The following is a 25,936-nucleotide window of genomic DNA, read 5'->3' on the forward strand; positions in this document are numbered from 1 at the left end:
CAAGTAATTTACTTATGTTTATTGGATATTGTTTTCCTTGTAGTTAATGTCTCATAAGAACCCAGTTTCTCTTTGTTCAATGGTATATTACCAATGTCTAGAATGTGTTTGGCATGTGCTAGCTTATAGTGAACACTCATTAAATATCTTATAGGGAAATGACCCTGCAACTGGCATAAGCTACCACAGAGTAAACAATCACTAAGTTTTGTTCCAGGTAAATGAATGCTGACTTTGCAACTTTTCTATGAAAGAATGACTTCCGTAATAGACCATGTTTGGCCTATTAAACAGCAGGATCCATAAGAATGAATTACTGTTCTGGCTGGGCTGTAAGTTGGGAGGCAGAAGTGGAGGAGTTTCACTGGTCTACATCCACAGAGTATATTACACAAAGTGTATAAAGTACCCATAAAATACTTGGTGGGTGACAGTGTTCCATATATATGAGTTTCTCTTTCTCCTTTCCCAAAGTTACATGGTTTGCACAAAATGATGTGTTAAAATACATGTTTCCTTATGGCTACCTCTATGTAACAATGCTTTGTGAACAAGAAATATAAACTGAAACAATCACATCTATGAAATTAAAATGTCGAAACTAGAGTTTCGAGTTAAAAGACTTTCTCACTTTAACTATCAAACAAAACTTACTGCCTTTACACACACCAGGGGAGTGTTGTACCACTGAGGAATATCTAACTCTTAATTTGGCACTTTTTCCTAATCACAGAACCACTTTAATAAGGTCACTTACTAATATATAAAAGAAAAAGAAAAATCAAAAAACAAACAAAAATACTAAATTTCAAATATTAAAGGATCAGACACTATAAGCTTTCTGAGTTACTGTAAATATCACTGAGGCATCACACAGTTTCATCTTTAAGATATTTACAACTTAAATTCATTGCATGTATTATATGTACGTATTTTTCCCAATGACTTTTCTTTATATCCCCATTTTATTTTCCATTAAATGATTAAAATGATCAATAAGTCTGCCATTTTCCAGACTTTTTGGCACTTACTATAAGCATTTTTTGGCCTAATGGAACTTGTTTGGCTTTTCAATAATCTCTAAAGATTGGAATGGAGGTTCATAAATAGTTAGGAAATGAAATCTGATTAAGTGGATAAGTGAATGAGTGCATCTAAAAGTAAATACGTGTGACAATATGAGCCACCCTGTGGGTGCTGGGAACCAAACCCAGGTCCTTTGCAATAGTAAAGTGCTCTTAACCACAGAGCTATCTCTCCAGCCTCTTCTAATACTGTTAAACACTAATCCAAGCATATTATCCTCCTTCTCTACAACAGTGGCCTGCCAGTGTTCTTATCTCCTTCTAAGGTTTCAAAAATTAATTTATTTGACTCAGTAATCTCAGCTCTGACAACTCATCTACATTCTCGATCACTGATTCAAAAAGATCAGTAAACTAAAAACTGCCAATTTAGGTTAGCTGACAGCTTGAACATAAACAAGAAACTAAACATCTAGCTTTGCCATACAACAGTGGTGTTATACAGCTCAGCAAGTACATCTAGGAGTACAGTGGCAATCTATCCCGTCTATAACTTCAGCCCTGCAAATGACTATGAATATTATTTACACTGCTCTGCTGTTTCTATTCAAGCCTAAGCTCCCAGAATACATATAAAAGTTCATATAGATTATCCTCCTGTATGTATTCTTCTCTTTCATCTTACAAGCTTCTACCAAAAATATTTTTATCAAATCATTTGCTTTCCCTCAAATGAGTTTTCTCCCTATTGACAAATGATAAAATGTAAAACACTGTCTGACCTAGGAAACTCTTAACATGGTTCCTTCTGTATTATCACATGCACTAGCTTTTAAATATGAAACATTATACAGTCTTTATCATCTTAAAGATTACTGCTCCCTGATAGATTAAAACAGCTAACATTCATAGCCACAGAGTAGGACGTAAGAGTTGAGATAAAAAACATGGGCCTGTCTCAACCCCAAGTACATGAACCTGACATCCTAAAAAAGAAATGCACAGTAAATGGCTGGGTGTGTTGGTTCATACTTGTAATCCTAGTACTTGAGAGACTGAGGAAGAGGACTGATACGAGTCCTAGGACGTCACAAAATGTTCCAGGCCAGTCTGAACTATAGGGAAAGATCCTGTCCCATTTTTTGTTTTGTTTTAAAGATAGCAGGCATGCATATTGCCACACAACATGATTCTACTTTACGTAAGAGACAAGGGAACCAATCTTATTGGACACAACGGATTTTACACATGTCACATCTTTCAAACTTCAAAATAGCCAGTAAAAGAAATATCATAATTAAATGTTTACCAATAAAGCCAAAGCTTAGGGCCTTAGTGTCACACACATAAGCAATACACAGTGCCAATCTTATTTTCTCTGAAGTCATGCTCTTTCCAAATCACTACAACACTCCATACTTCTCTTAGCTTAATTTCTTCTTTTATCATTTCCCTTAAGACACTTCTTAGTAAAGATTAGGTTATGGGGACATGCAGTTTCTATCACAACTCAGTTCTGACAATGGAGCATGAAAATAGTTCACATAACAATATACAAATGACTGTGGAAATAGTCCAATAATTCTATTTACAAAAATTGGCAACAAGGCAGATTTGGCTTATGGGGTGACATGGACTTGTCTCAGATTAATTCAGTTTCTGTACCCATTCATTAATCTCATTTTTTACTCTTACTACCTCCCTAATCTCACTCATTTTTTCTAACTCAGTCCATTTTTTAAACTTCTACTTATTTCTGTATCCCTTTTCCTCAGCTTATACTTTTCAAATTCTCTATAGCTGTATCCTATAATATATTATCATCAATGCAGACTCAACTAGGAACAATGACTTGCATGTCTATGCTATGATTAAGATTAGCTCACAATGTATATTAAAATAATATACATGGCAAAACATCTTTACATGACAAAACATCCCTTCTACTCACCCCGAAAATTACTCTAATTAAAATATTTCCATTATTAGAACAATACAAAAATTAGCGATGAGCTTACTAGAATAGGAAGTAGCATCCATCTTTCCAACTTTAACTGGAGAACCAATACTTTTCATTTCAAGCCCAACCTCATTCCAAATTGGTTCCAGTTTTTTACAATGGCCACACCAGGGTGCATAAAACTACACAAAAGGAAAGAAAACACATTAAAAAGCTGCATCACTATGAAGATCAACCATAATATTTAAAGAATTTATTTAAGCAATGTAATATTAATCTTTTCAAACAAAACAGTTAAGTGGCAATATAACAAAATAAAACCCATGAGTCTAGATACCTCAAAAACTAATATTTTAACTGACTATCTGATAGGTATTTAGAATAGAAATGTGATTAAGTAAGTCTTTAATTCTGTGCAAATGTGTCCATGTTTCTATAAGATAAAACCACTAAATAAACATGCATTCACCATACCACAAGCAACTTGTGTTCATGGAAAACATCTGTTCTTAGCACAAAAATTTAACAGAGGTAGGTGCGTTTGCTTAGTTCTATGGTTTTCACTGGCAGAATATGGGTGATCATTGATAGATTTGGCACAGAGACAAGTCAGGTTGATTATAATCATGGCCTTTCAGAATTCCAGAATCATCAATTTAATTAGTTCCTTAAGTTATATGGTATTAATACAATATTTATGTATTTTCATGAAATGAGACTTATTTTTAAAGTTGATACTATGGAAACACAAATAAAAAAAGAAAGAATTAACCAGTAGTTTCTCAGGCTCTATCTTCTACCTTTAATAGTCACCAACTCTGCTATCTTGTTCCATTTTGTGGGTTATGCTCTTTTTTTTTTTTTTTCTTCTAATACATGTTAAAACAAAGACCCAAATTTAATTTTGCTCAGTAATGGGATGAAAGTATGTTTGGTATTACTGTTATTTTAATATAATTGAATCTCTTAAAAAAAAAAAAGAAACGAGTTAAGCCTATACTGAAATCACAATGTATCTCCTTAAGATATAATCTACAACTTCATTATAAAAGGTCGCAGCTTCCTTTAGAATGACCCTACTCCCAGCATTTCATCAAAAAATGAATTTCTTTGCCAGAAACTTGAAAGTTCTCAGGGTCATTCAAATATAAAGATCTAAGATTACACATTTTAGTCCACTGGAAAAAGAGACAGGGAATCCCCAGAGCAAGACACTTAACCAAAACAGAAAATCTTGAGTTCCATCAGTGAAAGAGCCCGTCTTACATTATACAAGATGCTGAACAACTGAAGTCACAATGTCAATCTCTGGCCTTCACAGGCACAGACATACACCATGTACATTCACACACACAAGTGAATGTATACTTACAAATATGCATACATACATGTACATATACCATACCCATACACATATTGGGGGAAATACAAGTAGCAATATCTAAGAAAACAAATTATCCTCTTTGCATAGGAGAGAGCAAAAATGATACTTAAATTTACATACTCACATCAACAAGCCAAATGTCATCTTTTCGATTATCTTTAAATCTAAAAAAAAGAAAAAATAAATTTTATATTTATATTTACAAACAATATCACAACTACAATAATTTACAAATATAAATTTAAGTAAGACTATTGAACTGATCAATACAGAAACAGAACAAATTCTCTGAATAAAAGTTTTATATAAAATTTTTACTCAGTGACTGCTAAATCTTATCCTATTCAGTAAACATTTTAAGAATTAAAATTGAAAACTGAAGAATTGAAAAAATAAAAAAGAAAGAAGAATTTTGGGGGAAAACCACAATTGTAATCTGTTTTCTTAATCTGGTATTCCACTTGGAACAAGGGGCATCTCTATACTGAACAAGTATTAGTTTTTACTTTAGTCCATTAACAATACAGCAAAAGTATTTGTATTATACTTTGTTAGGTATTACATAAACTGTAGAGATTAGTTAAAACAAAGAAAGATGTGTGTAAGATACATGCAAATAACTTTTCATAATATATATGTATGTATGTATGTATAATGTACTTGAGTGTCCAGACTTTGTTATCTATAGAAAATTCTGGAACTAATCTCCAGGAGAGATGACAGCATATATCTACACTCTTCACTACTATATTCCATTTTAAATCTGTGCAGGAAATTTAAGGCAGTGGCTTTAGGTTATGCTCAGAAAACACTGTTTACAAGATTGGTCTCTTCTTTGTATCAAGAACTTGGATTTTAGGAGTCTCATTATTTCCTAGTAAAGAATACAGTTCTTATAAAATGTTTGTGAAAAGCAAAAAATCCAGAATTGTTGCACTGGGATCACATGTCTGAGATTCATATTCCTGGCCATAATGAACTTGTAAAATTCCATCATCTAGTTAATTCAAAACTCCAGGGCTACCATCAGATGCAATGCTCTTAGAAAACCTGAACAGGAAGCAAATATGGCACACAGGACCTACAAAGAATAGAGTAAGTCAGCACAAAGCATGGGGATGACAAAGCACATCACTGGCATTGAGGTCCAGAGGAATATTACAGACAACAAAAGGGGTCCGACATGTTTCACCTAGTGAGAGTGGCATGACTTTGGGCTTCAGAAACCTCCCTGCACAGGCTATTTAGCCTTCAACAGAATGCAACAAATGGGACTTTCTTTTTTTCTATATTGTTTTGGTGCCTTTTCACAATGGAATTCCCTTTTCATGGGACACTGTACTGTGGATCTGAGTGGCAACACTGGCTGACATTAGCACGAGATACATTTCAGTTTTCACATTCAGCCATCAAGCAAGGTACTCTATTATTAACATTACCCAATGGAAGAGCCTTTCAGGTAAGTATCTGTACAGGGAGCAAAATGATTACCAAAAGTAAACTTCCCTCTCCTCAGGCAGTTACCATTATAAGAACAGTGTGAAAAAAGTGGTTGATAGTGACATACCCCATAAGACACCACTGAGATAAATTAAGCTACTTTCTTGTTATTGAAGAGTTTTCCTCAAATATAGTTTCTTTCTTTTTTTTTTTTTCAATGCAGTTTATTCAGGAACCTTGAACAATCCTCGGACCCTGGGGAAAGCCAGCCCACAGCTTAAATAGCCTCTGGGTAGCCAACCCAGGTGTGTCAAATATAGTTTCTATAAACAATCTTCAAACACATCCTCAACTCCCATTACTAATACTAGAACCCACAGATGTTCATACTTCTTGGTAATCCGCAAGAATACCTGTATTCAAAAGACCATACTACTCACTACAGCAATCCTGTCACACAATTGGGTGCCAAAGTGTTTGATGGGGACAAGGAACAAACTGAAACTGTCTGCACAAATTGTTCAATGAGTAAGACTGTTGTGCAAGCAGGGCCAGGGTTTAGATTCTAGAACCTACAAAAACGATAACACTATACCTGCAATCTCAGTGTTATAGGGTAGAAACAGGAATGGTGCTGGGGCTTGGTAGATACTGGCCAGTACCAGGTTAAGAGAAAGATCCTGTCTCAAAGACAAGATTACCATAGTAATCATCTGTCCTTTGCACACTCCTACAAAGGTTGTGCTTAAACATATGCACACACATTGCAGACGCAAAAGGAAAACTGGAAGCAACAAGTCCTGATTCATCTACTATTGACAATGAAAGAAAGAGATTAAAAGGATGGTAGCTCCATAGTAGGTGTTTTTTTTTTTGTTTGTTTGTTTGTTTCCATCATGAAATAGTACCATAAAAGCGCCAGGCAGATGCAGTACAGATAGGGAAATCCATCTCATGATGAGGAGCACAAAAGAAGACTTCTGCCTCTCTTTAAGTGGGAAACTAAGTTAAAGACCTCAATACGGTATCAAACTTTATGAAAAATTTTAGTAATAAAGTATATGAAAAAGGTAAAGCCTCCAATAAATCTGCCAACAAGTAGGCTAGGAATGCTGGTATACTTATGAGCTTGGTTGGCATGGGAGGGCTGAGTCCTTGACTATAAGCTCCTCTCAGAGACTGATTGTACACCAAATCTGGTGTGGGAAAGGCCTGCCAAAGAAGAGATTATTGTCAGCTGCAGTCAAGGCAGAGAGACTGACCTTGAATTTTGCAATGAAGTATGTTTTTCCCACCTATTGTGAGCAAGGTCTTGTGAATAAAATTGTTATATTACAGATTAAACACTGAATTCCAATACTAACTTTGTATGGTTAATAAAAAAAAAAAAAAAGAAACGATTCGGAAATATTTGCTGGTTTTCACCTTATAACTATTAGCAAAACTTTCTGGAGTACTCTTCTTTTTGCATGTAAATGGCAGGTACTTTAAACAAGTCCTGAAACAAAACTGGCTACGTTAGTCTCAATCATCACTGCACCTATTATTAAAGATTCATTTGAGAATATATGGATGACATCTGAGTTAGACAAACTTAAATAATATTTAATAGTATTTTACACATGTATGTATACTCACGATTCATTTAGATCTTCTACAAATCCTTTACAGACAGTCAGGTCAAGTAAAATAACTGGAAAGGACAAAATGTATAAAATAATTGATTCATTACTTTGTTTTTACCTCGTCTAAATTGCCTATGCAATGTTCGCATTTTCTATCTAACAAAAAAATCTCAGCAATGATCCATTACAAGGTTAAGTGACATAAAAGCTTAAGTAGTTCATCCACTCAGTAAACATTTACTCTGCATGCAATTATATTGCAAAGGGCAATCACTATGTGAGTACACAAAATACACAGTTGCTTATACTACATATTTCCACTCGTTTTATTTTTCTTTTCCGCTAACTTAATTTTCTGGCCTAGAGATGAAAATAATTTCCCTTTTCTCTAGTAGCATTTATCTCTTCGATAAAGTCTAAATGAAATTCCCCAAAATAGGCAGAAAAAGACAACACTGGGCTTCAGTTCTAACACTTATTTCAGGGCAGTCCCTGGCTCACAGAGAATTTTAAATGGTAGCTGAGTTAAGGAAGGAGTGAACTATAGAGAACCTCTTGCCAGTATTCCCCTCCATGACAGCTGATGACTGAGAGCTTAAAAGATGCGTGGTCTCTACACCACATAGTTTTGGATATCTGACCAGGATCTGCCTTTAGGCATCATCCCTCTTTTAGCTTGGGCAAGAAAAGCCTTCCACTGTAACAAGACCCAGAACCTATGCTAAATTGGGGCTCGACATCCTTGTCCATCAACCAATGGAATCAAGGAAACTTCCTGATCGCAGAGAAGGTAGCAGTTGCCTCTCGCAGAGTCCCGTTGAGGAAGCCCGACTCACCGATGGAGGCAGAATGGGTACCCTAAGTACCCCGCGGTGCGTGCCCAATTCGGCCCGGTTTCATCTTGGCCCAACCTCCCACTGTTCCCCACCGCCCCGCGCGCTTCTTACCGGCAGCGCATAGCCGGAGAGTCGTCCAGTTCCTTCGCTCCGCAGCTCTTGCCATGGAGCGCGGCGTAGACCCCGCGACGAGCACGCGCGGAAACAAAAACTGGCAAGAAAAGAAAGTGAGAAAAACCTGGGACGCGGAACAGCGCTGAGTAAGGCAGAGGCGGGTCGGGGTGTGCCGGCCTCCCGCAGGCTCCCTGTAGCCCAGCGGTCGTAGTCTCTGAGCATGCGCAGGACGCGACGCATGCGCCCGAGCAATGCGCACGCGCATTCGAGTTCTCACGGAGCCTTCGCTCCCTCAGAGCTCTGAAGAGCGTGGGAATCCGCGCTGAATTCTTCCTGTGACAGTGTGGTTGTGCCATGGGACTCTTCCCCGAATGCACGTACGGCATTGTCGGTGAACTTTTAATGCTGGAGCTGGGGTAAGGTCCAAATGCACTGTAAGCCTGAGTTTTGCATGTTTTAAACTTTCTGCTAAATCCTGTGAACTCACTTGTACACTGAGATAGTAGTACACTTATAGCTGGAAATAGTGCTTTAAAATAGAAGGCTGTATTGCCGAGCTCTGACACCCTCTTTGTAAAAACCTATTTAGAATCTTAAAAATTGATTCATGTTGCCATTATGCCATTATGGATGGGAGAACTATACAGTTAACGGTTGCTCCGGTGTTGTATTATATTTTCTTAAGTGGTTGGTTGCCATGCTTATGCAAGCAGCAACATTGAGACTCAGTGCATTACACTCATGCACACGCACACATAGGTCTTAAAGAAGACTTTCAGGACAACAGGGGGACGACAGGGTGAGGTGGGGTGTTGTGAAAGTAATCCAAGTTCATAATAAACACGTTTGAAAATGTGAAAGAATAAAAAGAATTGCTTTTGCTGAAACTTGAAAAAGGGAAGCTAATTATAAACATGGTTATGGTTTTACTGCTTCTTGATTATTTGTAGACTAAAATCCTTAGTATAATAATCCTTTGTGTTGCAGCCTCCTATGATTTAGGAAAACAATACACATTTTATAAGTTGGCCCCCATGGCAGTCAATGACTTAGATGAGATGTTTTTTTTAATAGGAATGAAATGCCAGAGGATTTGGATTAAACTAGTTCTTAGAATTTATGTCATGAAAACAGAGCATGCAAAGGCAGAGGAGTAGAGGAGAGAGAAAGGGGAAAAGGGATATATGAGAAATGCCCCTCACAGGCTCATGTATTTGATTAGTTCCTTAGCCGTTGGTGCTCTTTAGGGAACCTCCAAAACTTGGACATGGTGCCTAGCTGGCTGAAACAGAGCCTTAGAATGTTTCATGCCACCTGAGCTCTCTGCTCTCTCACTGCCAATGCAGTATAACCAGTTGCCCTATACCACCTCTGCCTCAAAACCTTCCCCAGTCATGTTGTACTATACCCTCTGAAACTATTTTTTTAAAATCCAATTGCTTCTTTCAAGTGTTTTATCACAGCTATGAGATAAGTAACCAATATAACGGCACAAATTAGTAGGATGAACAACTTTGTAAATATGTAAAAGGTTAAAGCTCAAACCTTAAAGATAAAGAAAGCACATTCAAGAATGAAATAGATTTTAGAATTGGCCTTTAGATAAATTAACTCATATTTGAAATAATTCAGTTTCTAAAATTTTCCGATCTACTCTTTATTTTTTATTTAAACAAATTAGTTATTACTGATAACTCTCCAGCAAAACAAAGACAGTAGGAAAAGATTTATTGTATGTAATTCACAAGATAAATAAGACCCATGATCTGAAGGTGTAAACCAGTAATATAATCATTTAGCCTAAGAACTCAGGGCAGGCAGTAGTAACACATGAATGTCACAGGTCAGTGTGCATTTGCCTTCCCATCACCTTTTTGTTCTATTCAAGATGAATATGAATGATCCCCTACCTACACTGAAGAAGATTGCCTACTTTCCTAAGTTTCTTATTCAGTTAAACCCTTTCAGAAACATTTTATGGACATAGTCAGAATAATATTTTAACACCCCTCTGAAAATATTTTAATGCAGTAATTTGGCTCATAAAAGTAGCTATCAGTCCAATTACCTAAAATATAGCTCGACAATTGTTTAGACAGATTTGCAGCACAGGAAAAATTCTCATGTTATATGCTAGTGACTCAAAGTCCAGCATATTTTCATTGACAGCCAAGTTGAGCGATTTGCCATAGGGTATCAATTTGCTCCTGCACGAGGTCAATCCTCTGATTGAACACCATCAAGCTTCCTTTTAGTTGAGCATTAATTCCTTTATGTACAACTAAGGCATGAGCTACATTGGCTAAATGATTATTCAGGGTCTGAGCAGTCTGCCCAGTATGACTCATGGCTAATGCCCTGGTGGTAGCGCCAACAGCCGCCAATGAGATGGTAGTAACAATGGTGGCTGTAGTTCCAAGATCCCTTTTCTGTCTGAAGAGAGTCTTCCACCTTCCCGATGGTGAGTGCTCTCTGTCACAAACAATTCCACATTTGGCTAAGGCTGAGGATCTGGCTTGCTTCCATGTATGTGGACCTATCTGCATTGCCCATGTGGCACGCCTGGTTGGCTACCCAGAGGCTATTTAAGCTGTGGGCTGGCTTTCCCCAGGGTCCGAGGATTGTTCAAGGTTCCTGAATAAACTGCATTGAAAAAAAAAGTAGCTATCAAACTGTTTTTTTAAACTTAACAAGAATAGGAAAAATAGAGAATATTCACCAGTTCATCCAACAAGGCCAGTAGGAAGTTGATACAAAAGCCAGGCAAGGCAAATGTGAGAAAGAAAATTATACAGGTAATCCACTTAAGAATGGAAATGATGTTCTTAAGGTAAGATCATAGGCTCATAATGTTTGATCCCCAGTTGGTAGAATTGTTTGGGAAGAATTAGGAGGTATGGCATGTTGGAGGAGGTATGTCTTTAGGGGTAAGCTTTGAGGTTTCAAAAGCCAACAACATTCCCAGTTAGCTTTCTTCCTGCCTCATGCTTGTGGTTTAGATATAAGCTCTCAGCTTCTGCTCTATCATCATGCCTGCCTGCTTCCATGTTCCCCACTATTATGGTCATGGATTTATGCTCTGATATTATAAGTCCCTATTAGACATTTTCTTTTATAAATTGTCTTGGAGCCATGGTATCTCTTCATAGTGATATAAAAGTAACTAAGGCACAGAGACCCACAACTAATCAGGGTGCAGAGAATGAGAGACTATGCAATGCTCATCCATCAATGGGAGATCATATTCTACCTCTTCTCCTAGTCCTCAGGAATCATTATAGTAGTGGAGGAGGAAAGACTGTAAGAGTCAAAGGTGGTAGATAACTACAAGGAAACAATGTTTCCCAAACATGACAATGCAGTGTAAATGTAACTTTTATTTGCCAGATGTAATTGTCCTCTCCAAGATTTACTGCTGAATAAGCTCACTCTTTCTAGTTCTTTCTGAACTCTGGCTGGCTGGTTCAACTCAGCTGTTCTGGCTCAAAGCTCCCTCCAAGCTGACTGATTTAAACTGGATTCTTTTGGCTTTTCACTGAATTTCTTTGCTTGGAAAAACTGCCTGTGAATTCTACTAACTGAACTGCACTGACTGCTGTAGAGGAATTTTAATCCAGCAACGTGGCTATTCTGGCTGGAATATAGACACACCTTTAATCCCAGGAGACAGAGGCAAACTGATCTCTGAGTTCAAGGCCAGCCTAGTATTGAGCAAGTTTCAGACTAAGAAAAGCTTAGGTCTAGGCGTGGTGGTACTCCTTTTAAACCTAGCACTCAGGACACAGGCATGTAGATCTCTGAGTTCTAGTCAGTGAGTTGAGAGGCCACGCAGTTCGTAGAATTCAGAGATTGTTTTACTGGGAGAGATTGCTGAGATTTTTACAGAGCAGATTGCTAAAGTTAGTTTGAGGCCAGGCAGAAGCTGAAAGAGAAGCCAGATTGAATCAGTCAGCTTGGAGAGGAGTTTTGAGCCAGACAGCTGACTTGAGCCAGCTAGGGTTCAGAAAGAAAAAGAAAGGGTGATCTTATTCAGCAGTAAATCTCAGAGGCTGAAAACATTCTAGACCTAGATAAGATTGTACAGAAGCAAGAAGCTTCAAAGACTAGGCCTTGGTTAGCAAATGGAGGCAATAAGCTTTGGAGACATTAATTACTTCAGGAGAATAAAAGACCACTTTAATACTGCACTGACTGCATGAACTGAATGCATGAACTGCACCCAACCAAACTCAGCTGAACTCTATTCCATTGCCTGAACTCAACAGAGCTGCACTCACTGAACTTCCCTTTCTTCTTCTCTACTTTCCATGCACTGCTCTTAAGTAGTCTCTCTTTCCTGTCTATTGCTGTATGAGTTGGCTGTATTCTATCGCTGACTCATTCTGTCAAGTCTTTCTCTAATTTGTCACTTTGTCTGCCCCTCAATTAGATGTCATTGTTTGGGATTAAAGGAGTGTGCTAAGGGTGTGTATGTATTCCAGACAGAGGGATTAAAAGTTTATAATTCCAGCCAGATCACACAGACCTAAAAGGTCTTTGGATGTGATTCCTTGCCAGAGCAGCCATGTTGCTGGATTAAAATTCCTCTACAGGGCAGTTTCATTGTGAAGTCGCAGATGTTGTGACAGCATGCACAAGACCTCCACAAACATACTCCAGAGAAAATTCCAACATGGATTGGAGCTGTGAGAATGATGGTCCACCCTGAGTTGAGATATTTGGAAATGATAGCTGCTAATAGAGGGAGAGCCAGTTTTCTTTAAGAGTGTGAGTCCTTGAGGACAATCATCCTATAGTGGATGGCCACATACCCTAGAGTATATGTGCAACACAAATTGGACTTGATGGGTTTTAAAGAAACGAGGACACAAAGTTATGAGGGTATACAAGGCCATTCTGTAGCTGATTGTTTCATCCTAATACCAAAGACAATTACGCACAAATGAAATGGAAAGATCGATTAATGGAATATGACAGGGCCCCGACCCTGTATTAATATTGGGAAGAGGGCATGTTTGTGTTTTTCCCCAGGATGCTGAAGGAGCCAAGTGAATCCCAGAAAGGCTGGTGTGATTTGCAGGAGATATCTCCTAGAAGGAGGATGCTCCTGCTGCTGATGATAATGAATTCTGTCCTGATGGTAAATGGAGAGCTGTATTGGGCTTGTGCTTCACCCACTTTTGTTACATTCTGCTCCCTGGAGAAGATGCTGTGCAGAGAAACTTTTTAGATACAGTATGACTGGAACAGACTGATATATACTTGATTGGTCTGATAATCAGGACAATTCTCAACAAAATCAGGAAAAATGGGAAAGAAGATCGACTATGGGACTTTTGTGGTCTGATTCCGGTTTTCAGCAGACCTGTATTTGGAAGCTTGCCACAGAAACTCTCAGGAGGCCCTGTACCTGCCTGTGTAAATTCTCCTTAAGCTTTGTTGTTTACATTTTTATTCAGTATTCAAACTTTAATGTTTTTTTGCTATCAATGTAAACTAACAAACTGTATTTCTAAACTTTCAAATGTACAAAAGGTTCTGGTTGCCGGATAGCCTTCTTTTATTATGGTTTCTATGATTGTTTCTCAGGCTTGGTATTTTGATAAGGGGTCATCTTTTACATCACTTTTATGGAGTGTTATAGGACTTGGCTTATTACTCTTATTAGGAGCATGTATCCTACCAGTGATAATGAAAACCTTCATCAAGGCATTTTAGAATGTACAAGCTATCTGTATAAGGTTAAACTCCAGTGTCTACCCTAGCAGAGGTTGGTAGTCAAAGACAGGAAAAGATATCTCTGAGGAATATTCAACCTAAGACAGGGTATGAATGATGGAATTCATGTACCAATGATTGGTAAGAATATATCTTTCAAGAGAGACAACCTAAGAGAGGTACAATCTTCTGCTCCATAGCTTTTAAGCTATGGTCCTTTTTTAAAAATATGAAAAGGGAGACCTGTGGAAAGCTGCTTGTTTGTCAGGCTGCTTGGCTATTGAGTTTTTAGCGAAAAACATGTTTTCACCCTGGCCTTCACCTTGAGATAGGATGCGTTGCACCTTGGCAGGGTGCTTTGCCAAGTTCCTTTAACGTGTTTGTGTGAGGATCACATAGAGAGTAAACAAGTTTGATCTCTTGATGAACCCTTTCGTTGTGTTTAGGTGCTTTGCTCTGACTAAAGAAGGAATTGTGGAATAAACCAGGCGTGGAAGTACTTACTGACAGCTCTCTCGAGCTGATCCCATGTGTTGTGTTTTTAAAAATTTTTCTTTTCAGTCCTCACTCCCCACTCAGGAACTGTGTGACTTTGCAGGTGAGCTCTGCCAGCCAAAGAAAGACATGAAAAGGCTTATTCTATTGAAGGCATTTTGCAAAATGCTACAGACATTGTATTCATGAGAACCTCTTCTAAGATTTAAAGGTACTTTATCTAAGTTGAGGAGTTTAAAAAGGTACTTTATCTAAGTTGAGGCCTGCTAATTGAGTGGATGTATAACTATGCACTATCTTATGTCCTCCCTTGGCTGCTATCTTGGTAGATTGTCTAATGAGAAGTCCATACTGAATGGAATGGATTAGGCAGGTAATATAGAGGATGACTGACCCATGCTGCCTTCCTTGTTATTCAGATTGTCTACTGAAGACTCAAAAAATTATTTCCATGTAGAATGTACTGGACTGACAGTATGACACAGTATGGCAATGAAATAAATTGCTGTGGCATGCCACTCAAGGTAATGATTGAATTTTGGATGAAAGAAACCCCTAATTTTGACCCCATGCATAATTTTGTTATTTTGATAGAAGAGGACAGGAAATATTCTTGAAATTTATTCCAGATTCACATATCAGATTTCAAGATAATGAAAAAGTTATAGTTTTAGAGAAGGAAGAAGATGATCACAAAGAGAAGCATAAGTAAGGTGGAAGAGGAGGGAAGAATTAAAGGGCAAGGATGGTGTGGAAACTTTTACTTTGAATAGCAAAAAAAAAAAAAAAAAAAAACAAAAAAACAAAAAAACAAAAAACAAAAAGCAAAAACACAAAACAAGGGAAATTGCAAATTACCCACCAAAACCTTGAGTGAAACATAATAGATACTCTTCAACTTCTTATCTTGTAAAACTGACTTGCCCAATCTTAGAATAATTTCAGAAAGTGAGAAGTTTGTTGTGAACTTCCAGCATGGAATTCTTAAATGATAACATTTATTACTAAGGTAGTTTGTTTTCTGTTGGTGATTTCCAAGTTCTACAAATAAGAAAGCCAAAGAAGTAACAGAGCTCTGTGGGTCTCACAAAAACAAAATCAGGGTATAAGAAACCCTGATTCTTCTAAGAGGTTTTGCACTATAATGTTCTTTCAGGCATATTTAGGTTGCCAATGAAGTTTTCTTCTCTGCTGGTGTAGGACTTCTTTAGGTACTGTTAGTCACATCTACTTTGCAACTCATTGCCTTTTCCCTTTAGTAGGAATATTCTGATGCCTTTTCCTGCCTCTTCTATTTCTAAGGGCGTATATGGTTACATGGCCTATCTGAATGGAATTTAGATCTAAAATACAAATGCAGTCAGTTTAAGGGTCTTTTAGATATTTAATACTGAAATCTAAGTAAGCCTTTAAGTGCATGTTTTAGAAAAGTTTATAGGCTGTCATTACAATAGATCAGATTCTCTTACACTTTGCAAATATAAAAACCTTAAAATATTAACACTTCAGTAATTAAATTTATTGGTTGTGAATTTCACATCATGCATCAGAATACTACTCATCTCCTCCCACCCCTCATATGCACCCTCCATCCTTGCAACTACCCTCCCACAATGGAGAAACAAATCTCATTGTGGAAGCTGTAGTGTGCACATTGTGTCCCACAGTATTACTTTTTGTTCACACTTCTTTGCTTGCAAACATTCACTGCAGTGACTTTTTGGTCTGGTACAAGGACTCCATCTTCTGCTACCCTGTCAACACTGACATTTCACTGGGACTCCTCTCAGATATCCTGTTGTTACCCTGTGTCATGGAGATCCTGTAGTTTTGGATCTGTTGGACTTTATGTACTTCAGCGGTTCATTGATGGGATAGATGTTTGGATTGACCAATTCAAAGTCCTGGAAATGGGCCTGATAGGTATCTGAGATGGTCAGCCTGCTTGCTCTCTTGCTTTCACATTGTTGCAGCTGGTGATGGACATGGCCAGTTCTCCCACTCTCATGACCCCAGGGCCAGCTCTCCAGTCTGCCATAGATGATGAGGGATGAGGGAGGGGAGGAGGCTGTCTCTCCTTCATCCATGCCACCACCCAGGAGATAAGAGGTAGGGCTAGCTCTCTTGTGCTTATGCCCTTGGGGCTGGCATACTTGCAACCCTCACATTCATGGTCAGTTCTACTCTCCTGCCCAGCTGAGGTGCAGGGCCTGATTTTCCAAATGCTGCAGTAGGTTGGGGCAGGTATAGCTCTCCTGTTCTCATGACCCCAGAGCCAGCTCTTCCACCTGCTGTAGGTGACAAAGGTGTGAAAGGGTTCCCTCACCCATGCTGCCATACCACAGACAAGAGGCAAGGCCAGCTCTCCTACACTCACACCCTCAGGGATGGCTCACCTACATGGCCTCCACCATCAGGGCCAACTCTCCTGCCTGATGCCAGTGTCAAGGGCAAAAGGGAGGGGATGGGATCTCTTCCTCACCAACACCACTGCATAGTAGACAAGAAGCATGGCCAGCAATCCTACACTCTTGCCCTCCTGGCCGGCTCACCAGAAACCCCACATATTTAGCTCTAGTGTGCTGCCCCAGATGAGGTGCAGAGCCTGCTCTCACTAGTGCTGCAGCAAGTGAGAGGCAGGGCATCAGTGCCATCCTGCCCAACATAGGTGGCAAGGAGTGAAGGTAACAGTTATTTCTCCCTTGCCCATGTTACTACAGGGCCAGCTCTTCCATGCTCTTATCCTTGGGGCCAACTCAGCCCTCCAACCCCTGTCACCAGGGGTCAACTCAATTATGCTACCCAGGTGAAGTTCAGGGCCTGCTCTCCCGAGTGCTGCAGCTGGTGGGGGGAAGGGACAACTCTCCTGCTTTCATGACCCCAGAGTCAGATCTACCATCTGCCACAGGTAATGAAGGACAAGGTATCTCTCCTTCACCCACATTGTCACACAGAAGACGAATGATAGGACCAGCTGTCCCACACTTGTATCTTGGGGGAATAGGGCTCACTCACAACTCCTCAAATGTGTGGAGGAGTTAGCACCATAGCTGGCTAGGGGGCTGGAGTCAGCACTCCTGCTCTCATGCCTCCAGGGCCAGCTCTCTCACTGCTCAGATAAGGGGTGGGGCAGTACAGCACAGCCCTCAGATAGTAATATGTCACTGGACAGCAGCCCAGACCAGGAACATCTGATCTTGGTGGTAACAGACCCCTGCTGCTGTAGAGCCACAGACTCAGATGTGGTCCCTGGTGGCAGCACAGGCCAGGACCCCACTGTAGTAGGTAGTTTTTCTTCCTGTCCCTTAGGCTTTAAGGATAATGACTCATTATATATTATTCAAATACCCAGGCCATATAGCTAGGGTCTAGCTCATAACTTAAAATAACCCATTTAACTAATCTACATTTTGCCATGTAGCTGGCTACCTGAGCTTAGGCACCATGTGTCCATCTTCCTCACATTTTATCAGCTGAATGTTGCGTGTCTGGCTCTATCCCAAAATCCTTTTTGCCTATCAGATGTTTCACCTCCTGCTTCCTGCCTAAGCTATAGGCCAGAGGTTGTTTAATTGACAGGTGTTGCACCCATACAATACATAGACATACAATACAGAGATTCCTTCTACATCCCACCATGGTCCCAAGAGGCATCACTGGCTACTGACATCAGGCTTTTCCTCACTACCCTTGAATCTCCAGTTCTGCCTCTCTTCATAGGGTCCACATCCTCCTGTTTTTCTTTCTCTTCGATTTCTCCACCAGTTACTTGCTCTTCTTAGTGGCGCCTGGGGTCTCTGAATGTCTGGGGTCATCTCAGGAGTGGTCTCAGGAATGCTATGCCTCACTTGTGCATTATGGCACGGGGCAGGGGTCATTTGGGGCATAGTCTGCCCCCATTCCTCAGGCATGTGTGGCAACTTCACTCCTTGCCTGATCCACATGAGGGTGATCATCTTTCTTGAGCTCACTCCTGGTGCCTTTAGTCCCAGGTGAGGTGCTTGTAGTCTCTGGCTTGCCCCCAGTCATAGGAGTCATTGGGGCCTGTGTGGTGCCAGACTGATGGTCATCTCAGGCTAGCTTTATTCAGGGACTGTTAGGTTTCTCATCTTTCAGATGTTCATAGGTCAGAACACGGAGCATAGACATAGCTTCTCTCTGATACCTTCTGATGCACGTGTGACACAGCAGCCACACCTGCAACACTTCTAGGGGCAGGACTTTTCAGTAATTTTTAAATACTTATTTTTTAGATCACTGTGGACTTGAAGATGCTAATAAAAATTTGAGAGGGCCTGAAAAAACACTTTAAGCTTTATTTTTTATAATTTTTTTTTTCAAAATTTCTACAGTGGGCTGTCCCATTCATGACTTTTTTTTTATAAACATAAAGGTTTATACAATTTATGTAAATTAAGATGCTGTTTAGTACATTACTGATCAACACTGCTAAAAATGTATGATCTTTTCTTCTACATGTTAAAGAGCCATTAACATTCAGTAGATCATATTCCTGAAAGTTTAAGTTCATTCTGGTTAAAAAATGATAGTTGATTGTAACTGTACTATTATTCACTTCATCTAGATGGATATCTTTTAGGTGATACATATAATGCTGACCCTGTGTTATTTATCAGTGGAATAAATGTATGGGACATACCACAGGACTGAGTAATAACATATATACCAGGAAATGTTCTGATCTCTCTCTCTCTCTGTGCATGTATATGTATATAATGTGTATGTATATGATGTATGATGTATATGTATATATCTTTTCACACCATGGACTCAGAACCACAGTAAACTCAGTATCTTTGTGTTACCCACAAACACCATTGCATGTGTGATGCAAATTCCATTGTATTGACTGGTTTTGTGTGTCAACTTGACATAAGCTAGAATCATCAGAGAGAAAGTAGCTTTAGTTGAGAAAATTCCTCCATGAGATCCAGATATAAGGCATTTTCTCAATGATCAATGGCAGAGGGCACATTCCATTGTGGGTGATGCCATCACTAGGCTGGTAGTGCTGGATTCTATAAGAAAATAGGTTGAGCAAGCCGTGTTGAGACAAGCCAGTAAGCAGCACTCCTCTGTGGCTTCTTCATCAGCTCATGCTTCCAGGCTCCTGCCCCATTTGAGTTCCTGTCCTGGCTTTCTTTGTTGATGAACATCAATATTGAAGTGTAAGCAAAATAAACCATTTCTCCCCAACTTGCCTTTTGGCCATAATGTTTCATTGCAGCAATAGAGACCCTAATTAAGCACCTATATTAACACAGTGCAAGACCTATAATTTATTTTTTTATGTTCTCTTAATCTGATCCCATTAACCCTTTAAAGAAAACCTTGGCTTTTATATAAGAACCAACACGTTTTCTTTTCTTTTTTTTAATTTTTTTTAAATTTTATTATTATTTTTTATTTTTTTTATCAGTTACATTTTATTAACTCTGTATCCCAGCCGTGTCCCGATCCCTTATTCCCTCCCAGTCCCTCCCTCCCTCCCTCATCTCCACCGTGCCCCTTTCCAAGTCCACTGATAGGGGGGACCTCCTCCCCATTCATCTGATCCTGTTTTATCAGGTATCTTCAGGACTGGCTGCAAAGCCCTCCTCTGTGGCCTAACAGGACTGCTCCTCCCTTCGGGGGTGGGGAGACCAAAGAGCCAGTCATTGAGTTCCTGTTAGAAATAGTCCCTGTTCCCCTCACTTTGGGAAACCAATTGGTTACTGAGCTACCACAGGCTACATCTGAGTGGAGGTTCTAGGTTATATCCATACATGGTCCTTGGTTGAATGTCAGTCTCAGAAAAGACCCTGTGCCCAGATATATTTGGTCCTTGTGGAGCTCCTATCCTTTCCCCATCAGACTAACTCCCCTTCTTTCTTATGATTCCCTGTACTCTGCCAAAGGTTTGGTCATGAGTCTTTGCTTTGAAAACACTGCTAGTTAGAGTCTTTCAGATGCGCTCAGTAGACTCCTGTCATACGTTCAATGCACATCCCATCTGTCTTTCTAAATGAGGATTGATCATCTTACCCCATGTCCTCTCAATTGATTATCTTTTTTAGGTGTATAGATTTCATTATGTTTATCATATCTTATAGGTCTATATAAGTGAGTATATCCCATGTTTGTCTTTCTCCTTCTGGGATATTTCACTCAGAATGATCTTTTTCACCTTACACCCATCAGAATGGCCAAGATGAAAAACTCAAGTGATAACACATGCTGGAGAGGTTGTGGAGAAAGGGGAACCCTCCTCCACTGCTGGTGGGAATGTAAACTGGTACAACCACTCTGGAAAGCTATCTGGCGCTTTCTAAGACAAATAGGAATAGTGCTTCCTCCAGACCCAGCTATACCACTGCTAGGTATATACCCAAAGTTTGTTCAAGTACACAAAAAGGACACTTGCTCAACCATGTTTATAGCAGCTCTATTTGTAATAGCCAGAACCTGGAAACAACCCAGATGTCCATCAACAGTGGAATGGGTACAGAAATTGTGGTATTTTTATACAATGGAATACTACTCAGCAATCAAAAAGGAGGAAATCATGAAATTTGCAGCCAACACGTTTTCTTAGAGTGTTTCTTCATTGATCTGTACTCATCTTTCCAAAAATCTTGAACTCCTTTTTTTTGAAATTTTAATTTAGGAGCTATATTTGTGAGTTCCTTTTGCAAATTAGGTTGAGTCATTTAAAATGTTATTGCCTCTAGGTTATTTCAGTGAACATAGGGATGAACAACTATATTATTTACACTAGTAACCATTAATTCCTGTGTTGAATACATACTGCATAGTCAGTATACAGTCTGTTATAGAATAATGCTAATTCAGGTATGTGCCAATTGTTAAGTGCATTTGAAAGGATGCGTTTCAAATGCTCTTCAAATTTTGAAATCCCAACACACTCAGTAAAAGCATGGACTTTATGAAAATCAGTATGGCTCAAAACCCTTTTCAAGAAAACTTGATTATAAAATTGTGATTATATATAATATTAAAGGAAAATAAACATTTCAGATGCTTTAGAATCAACTAAGTACTTCTTTAAAAAATTTAAGTAACTTGCAGTTTCTTAATCATCTAAGATATTTCTGTGAAACTTTTTCACTTAGATAGTCATCAAAGTTTTCTACTTTGATTTTCTTAGGCAAAGTGAAATATTTCGTTTCTCCTGATTCCTGTAAGGATGCCTGGTCTTTGGGATTGTCTTTTTGTCAACAATTGTATATGAGACACAACAACCAGTTATAGGGTGAGATAATCAAGTGTTTCCCATAAACCCTCCCCCGTTTCAAGGAGAAATATGAGGGTCAAGTTCCAAATGGTGAAGGTATGAGAACTCGGAGTTAATCTCTGTGTCTTTCCTTTACCAACTGGGGGAACAATGCACAAAAAAGCTAACTAAACCATTTGGTATTATGATATTTCTTTATTCTTTGACATTGTTGGATATCACCATTGGCATTTATTTCCATGTGAAAATAACTTTTAAATTCCTGTCTTTTCTCAAATAAAATAAAAAAGTGAACATGATAAGTGTACAGTAAATAGATGGGGTGGAATACACATCCAGCTGTACTCAGAGACTTGAAGGAAAACAGAGAGCTGCCTTCTATGAGTGCATGGTGGTACATTTGAATACTTTGGATCTGTGATTCAATGAAGGAGCCTTCAGTAAGATGAACTAGAGTGCACTGATTCACTAAAATGGATTTTCCTCACTATGTAGGGATAGGGCTGGAGAAAACAGGAGATCCACAGCAAGAGGAAAAGAAAGAAAAGCTGGATCACATCAATAGGGTCTCCAACAAGCAAGAGTCAAGCTTATATCCTACAAAGGATAATTGGGTTAATACAGTACCAGTAGTAGAAGAAATTTGTCAGTAAGTAGCAGCAACCCCAGTGGCCCCAGTGGCCCCAGCAGCAGCTCCAGTAACCCCAGAAGCCCCAGCAGCTGCACAGTCTCCCACAGACGTGCATGAACACTGAAGCTGGCTGGCCCAAGCTGAGGCTCTGGGTTGTTGACCCCACAACCCAAAGGACCGCTCAAAGGAGCTCCTTTAGGTATACCAAAGCACCAAGGGACAGGCAGGGCTACAGCGCCAGAGGAAGCCTGGAAATCACTTTTTGTGGGAATTACCTGTGTCTCCAGCCTGGATTTATGTAGAGAAAAGTGCTATTTTGTATACATTCATTCTCCAGATTCTATTTGCCTCAGTCTTTCCCCTTCCACAAGGTTGTTTTCTTTTTAAGATGGCTTTATGTTAAAGAGAGAGGAGGGGTGACTATAACCTTCTTACAGATTGAATGAAGATTGTATAGACAAAAACAAAGCATTCAATTTATAAGAACTATAGAGAAAAGATGCAAAAACTGGGGGAAAGGTGCGCATGGGCAGAAAGAACCACAGGTTCAACATGCCCTGTTTATAATCCTTATGTGACTTCCCAAATGTTACTAAATTTAAGTAACTCAAAATCCTAGCAGGTGAGCTCACATGGGACGGGAGAAAAGGAGAAACACAAACTCTGTATTTAACACAGCTCCAGAATTTACAATTAAGTATGATTTACTGAGAAACAAAGAGAGAAAAGAAAAAAGGGGAAGAATATGAACCATATTTTGGTTTTTTCTTTAGTATGTCAAAATTACAACTTTTTTTAAAACACCTGTGACAATTTTGTTGTCATTGGGAGTTGACAGAGTGAGGGATCTTATTGTGATATTTAGCAAAAAAAAAAAAAAAAAAAAAGGAAGGGTAGTTTTAGTTGTAGAAGTTTGAAAACATTAAAAACTCTTTAAAAAGAGGCATGGAAAATGTGATTTTGATGGAATATAATGTCAGAGTGCTTTTCTAGTAAAACATAAGGGTGTTGTGTGGTGGAAATTATCCTAATTTAAAATACTGATCACCACTAAATTTGCCTTGACCAAAATATCTATGCTCTGGAAACAAAACACATTTGAATAAGATACATATCATAGGTTACAAAAAGAACCCTTATAACTTCAATTGTATTGGGCCGGCAACCCTTCCTTATAGATGAGTAAAGTGAAATTTAGGAAATTAAAAACCATCAAAAATTTCCTTAAATGAGAATTTTACCTAAGAGACCTTTCAGCCAGTCCTGTAGGGCATTATGTAACTGAGATGATTTTTTTGCTAAAAGCTGTTTGCTATAAGACTGTTTGAAGCCTAGAATTACCTACTTTTTTTAGTGACAAAAAATGGTGATGTGTCAGAATTACATGCTTCAGCATCAAAGGTTCTAGCAACATGCAGGTCATACCTGCATCTTTTAGGAAGGGTTACATACACACAAGCAAAATGGAGAAATGACAGAATCTATGATTTATTTAAAATAAAAATTGAGTTTGAACAAAACCAAGTTCCTCCAATACATTATTATTATTATTATTATTGTTATTGTTATTATTATTATTATTTACAAAGAAACCCACACTAAGTTTTAGAAGGTCAGAAAAAGAAGTTAGCTATGGTTGCTATGGTAGCTTATATAAACTTGTCCTCTGGGAAGAATGGAAGAAAACAGTTCTCTGCCTCAAGAGATGCTGTTTTTAGGGCTCATTAAAAGACAGAGGTGATAGGAAGTAACTAGCTTTGAAAAGCCAATTGGTCTATCTGTAAGTAAGCATGCACTTTTATTATCTTTGTGGCATAGTGATTAGTTTAAATGGCAGAATATATACATATATTTCTTTCTTCTCTCTCTCTCTCTCTCTCTCATCCAAACTGCATCTTATAGTTATCAGAATACAGAATGTTTTGAATGCCCAGTACCAAAGGAATATTACTCTCATCAATTTGCCTAGGGACGCATTTTATGCACTCTATATATTTAAACCACAAATAGAAATCCAGAAATGCCACAGGGTTTTATTTTATTTACAGTGATTCAAATGTCACAGTTTTGAGTCTATTTCAGATTTAAAGCAGTGCTTCCTAATTCAGCATTCAGAAAATGAGTACCTTATTTATGTCTCTTATAGTTTGATAAATGTCAAGCTTTTCAGAATATTATCAGATTAAAGATCACAGCCATTTAACTACATTTCTTGAAAGAACACTTGATAATTTCATCCACCACTCACTAGACATTTCCCATTGCATTTTCAGCAACTTAGCAGAAATGAAGGCAACATATAAATATGGTATTAATATATCTTTCATCTTCTTCAACCTGCTGATATTTTCTAAAAATTCAGGCAGAGTTTTATAGTCTTTCTTTTTAATTTCTCTAACAATTGGATTTTAGAACACAAGTACTTTATGATATCATTTGATTGACCTCATTTTTTATGTCATAGAATAAGTAATTTTTTTAAATGTCATGAGTGTTTAGAAAAGACTTTTTTTATATACAAGCATCTCTGATATATTGTTAGATAATAGATAAATCATTGAGAGATTAGTGATGAATATTATAAACATTTCATTTTAAGAGGACATTTCTGTCTAGATTCAATTTTATGTCTAATACTCTGTTCTCAGACACATCAAAACATTATTTTCTTACATTATTTCACTGTTATTTTGATTTCTTAATTCTTGTTTCTTTGTAGCAAACAAAGCTTTCTTCACTAAAAGCTTTATGTCTGGGTTTTTTGTATCTAAATTTCATCTTAGCATTTCTAGGCATGAAGTCTTCTGTGTCATCTTGTTTGACAGAGAGGGAAATCTGGCAAGGAAAACCAAGTGTGTATCCACTGTGCTATTCCTCAGCTTTTCATAGGCCTTACCAGTATCCTCACAGAACTCTTCAAATAGCGATTCACTTTTAGAGGTCTTGCGAGATCATGTGTAATTTTAGCAATTAGAATTACCTTATGTTGCAAGTCCTTTGTTGTCTGGTTGTTCTAAGTAGTTATTTTTATCCACAAAGTAAGTCTTTTGAGACTTCTATCTTCTATACTTAAAAATCTTGCCTTAGAGGGATCTCAGAGCAGCAAGAGGTGGTACAGACAGCTCCCTTTTATTACTCATTCAATCACTTTTCCCTGAAGAGATAATATAATCATCTGCTACCACTTGCACTTTTTCTGACATTTAATGCCACATGTTTATCACAAAATAATAATTTTATTGAAGAATATTAACTTATTTACATGATTTCTTAGGATTCTTAGAAAACTACCAAACAAATATAGAGAGTAGATTCAAAAGGCTATCTTAGGACACAGACTAATAAAAAATTCAAAATTCTTCAGTGTGTGACTTTTTAAAGAATGGCTTGAATGCAACATCATCCAACATTTACAGTCACATCTGCTATGAGAAAGCTTTTAGAAAATATAGT

The 25,936-nt window shown here is 38.3% G+C and overlaps 1 protein-coding gene, 1 long non-coding RNA gene and 1 other non-coding gene across 6 annotated transcripts in view; 1 reads left to right on the forward strand and 2 right to left on the reverse strand.

Annotated features, from left to right (window-relative positions):
* The window catches only part of Tmx3 (thioredoxin related transmembrane protein 3), a 42,650-nt gene extending 34,040 nt beyond the window's left edge, over positions 1-8,610 (reverse strand). For both annotated transcript variants that reach the window (XR_009589721.1, XM_060376953.1), the window contains exons 1-4: positions 8,382-8,610; positions 7,448-7,502; positions 4,494-4,533; positions 3,044-3,167 (exon numbers count right to left, since the gene is read on the reverse strand). Coding sequence is in view for 1 of the 2 variants with exons in the window: in XM_060376953.1 (XP_060232936.1) it covers positions 3,044-3,167; positions 4,494-4,533; positions 7,448-7,502; positions 8,382-8,436 (274 nt within the window). In the remaining variant the exon portion in view is untranslated. The remainder of the gene's footprint in view (positions 1-3,043; positions 3,168-4,493; positions 4,534-7,447; positions 7,503-8,381) is intronic.
* Positions 8,611-8,612: 2 nt separating this feature from the next.
* Positions 8,613-25,936, forward strand: part of LOC132652254 (uncharacterized) — a 156,090-nt gene continuing 138,766 nt past the window's right edge. Inside the window, exon 1 of one of the 3 annotated variants that reach the window (XR_009589724.1) lies at positions 8,613-8,800. This is a non-coding gene — a long non-coding RNA (uncharacterized LOC132652254). The remainder of the gene's footprint in view (positions 8,801-25,936) is intronic. The other 2 variants (XR_009589723.1, XR_009589722.1) reach the window with 2 other exon arrangements.
* LOC132652629 (small nucleolar RNA SNORA17) lies at positions 18,690-18,816 on the reverse strand. The gene has a single exon (XR_009590223.1). It is a non-coding gene; the product is annotated as a small nucleolar RNA SNORA17 (small nucleolar RNA).

The sequence above is a fragment of the Meriones unguiculatus genome, chromosome 2, assembly GCF_030254825.1.
Source record: "Meriones unguiculatus strain TT.TT164.6M chromosome 2, Bangor_MerUng_6.1, whole genome shotgun sequence".
Taxonomy (NCBI): domain Eukaryota; kingdom Metazoa; phylum Chordata; class Mammalia; order Rodentia; family Muridae; genus Meriones; species Meriones unguiculatus.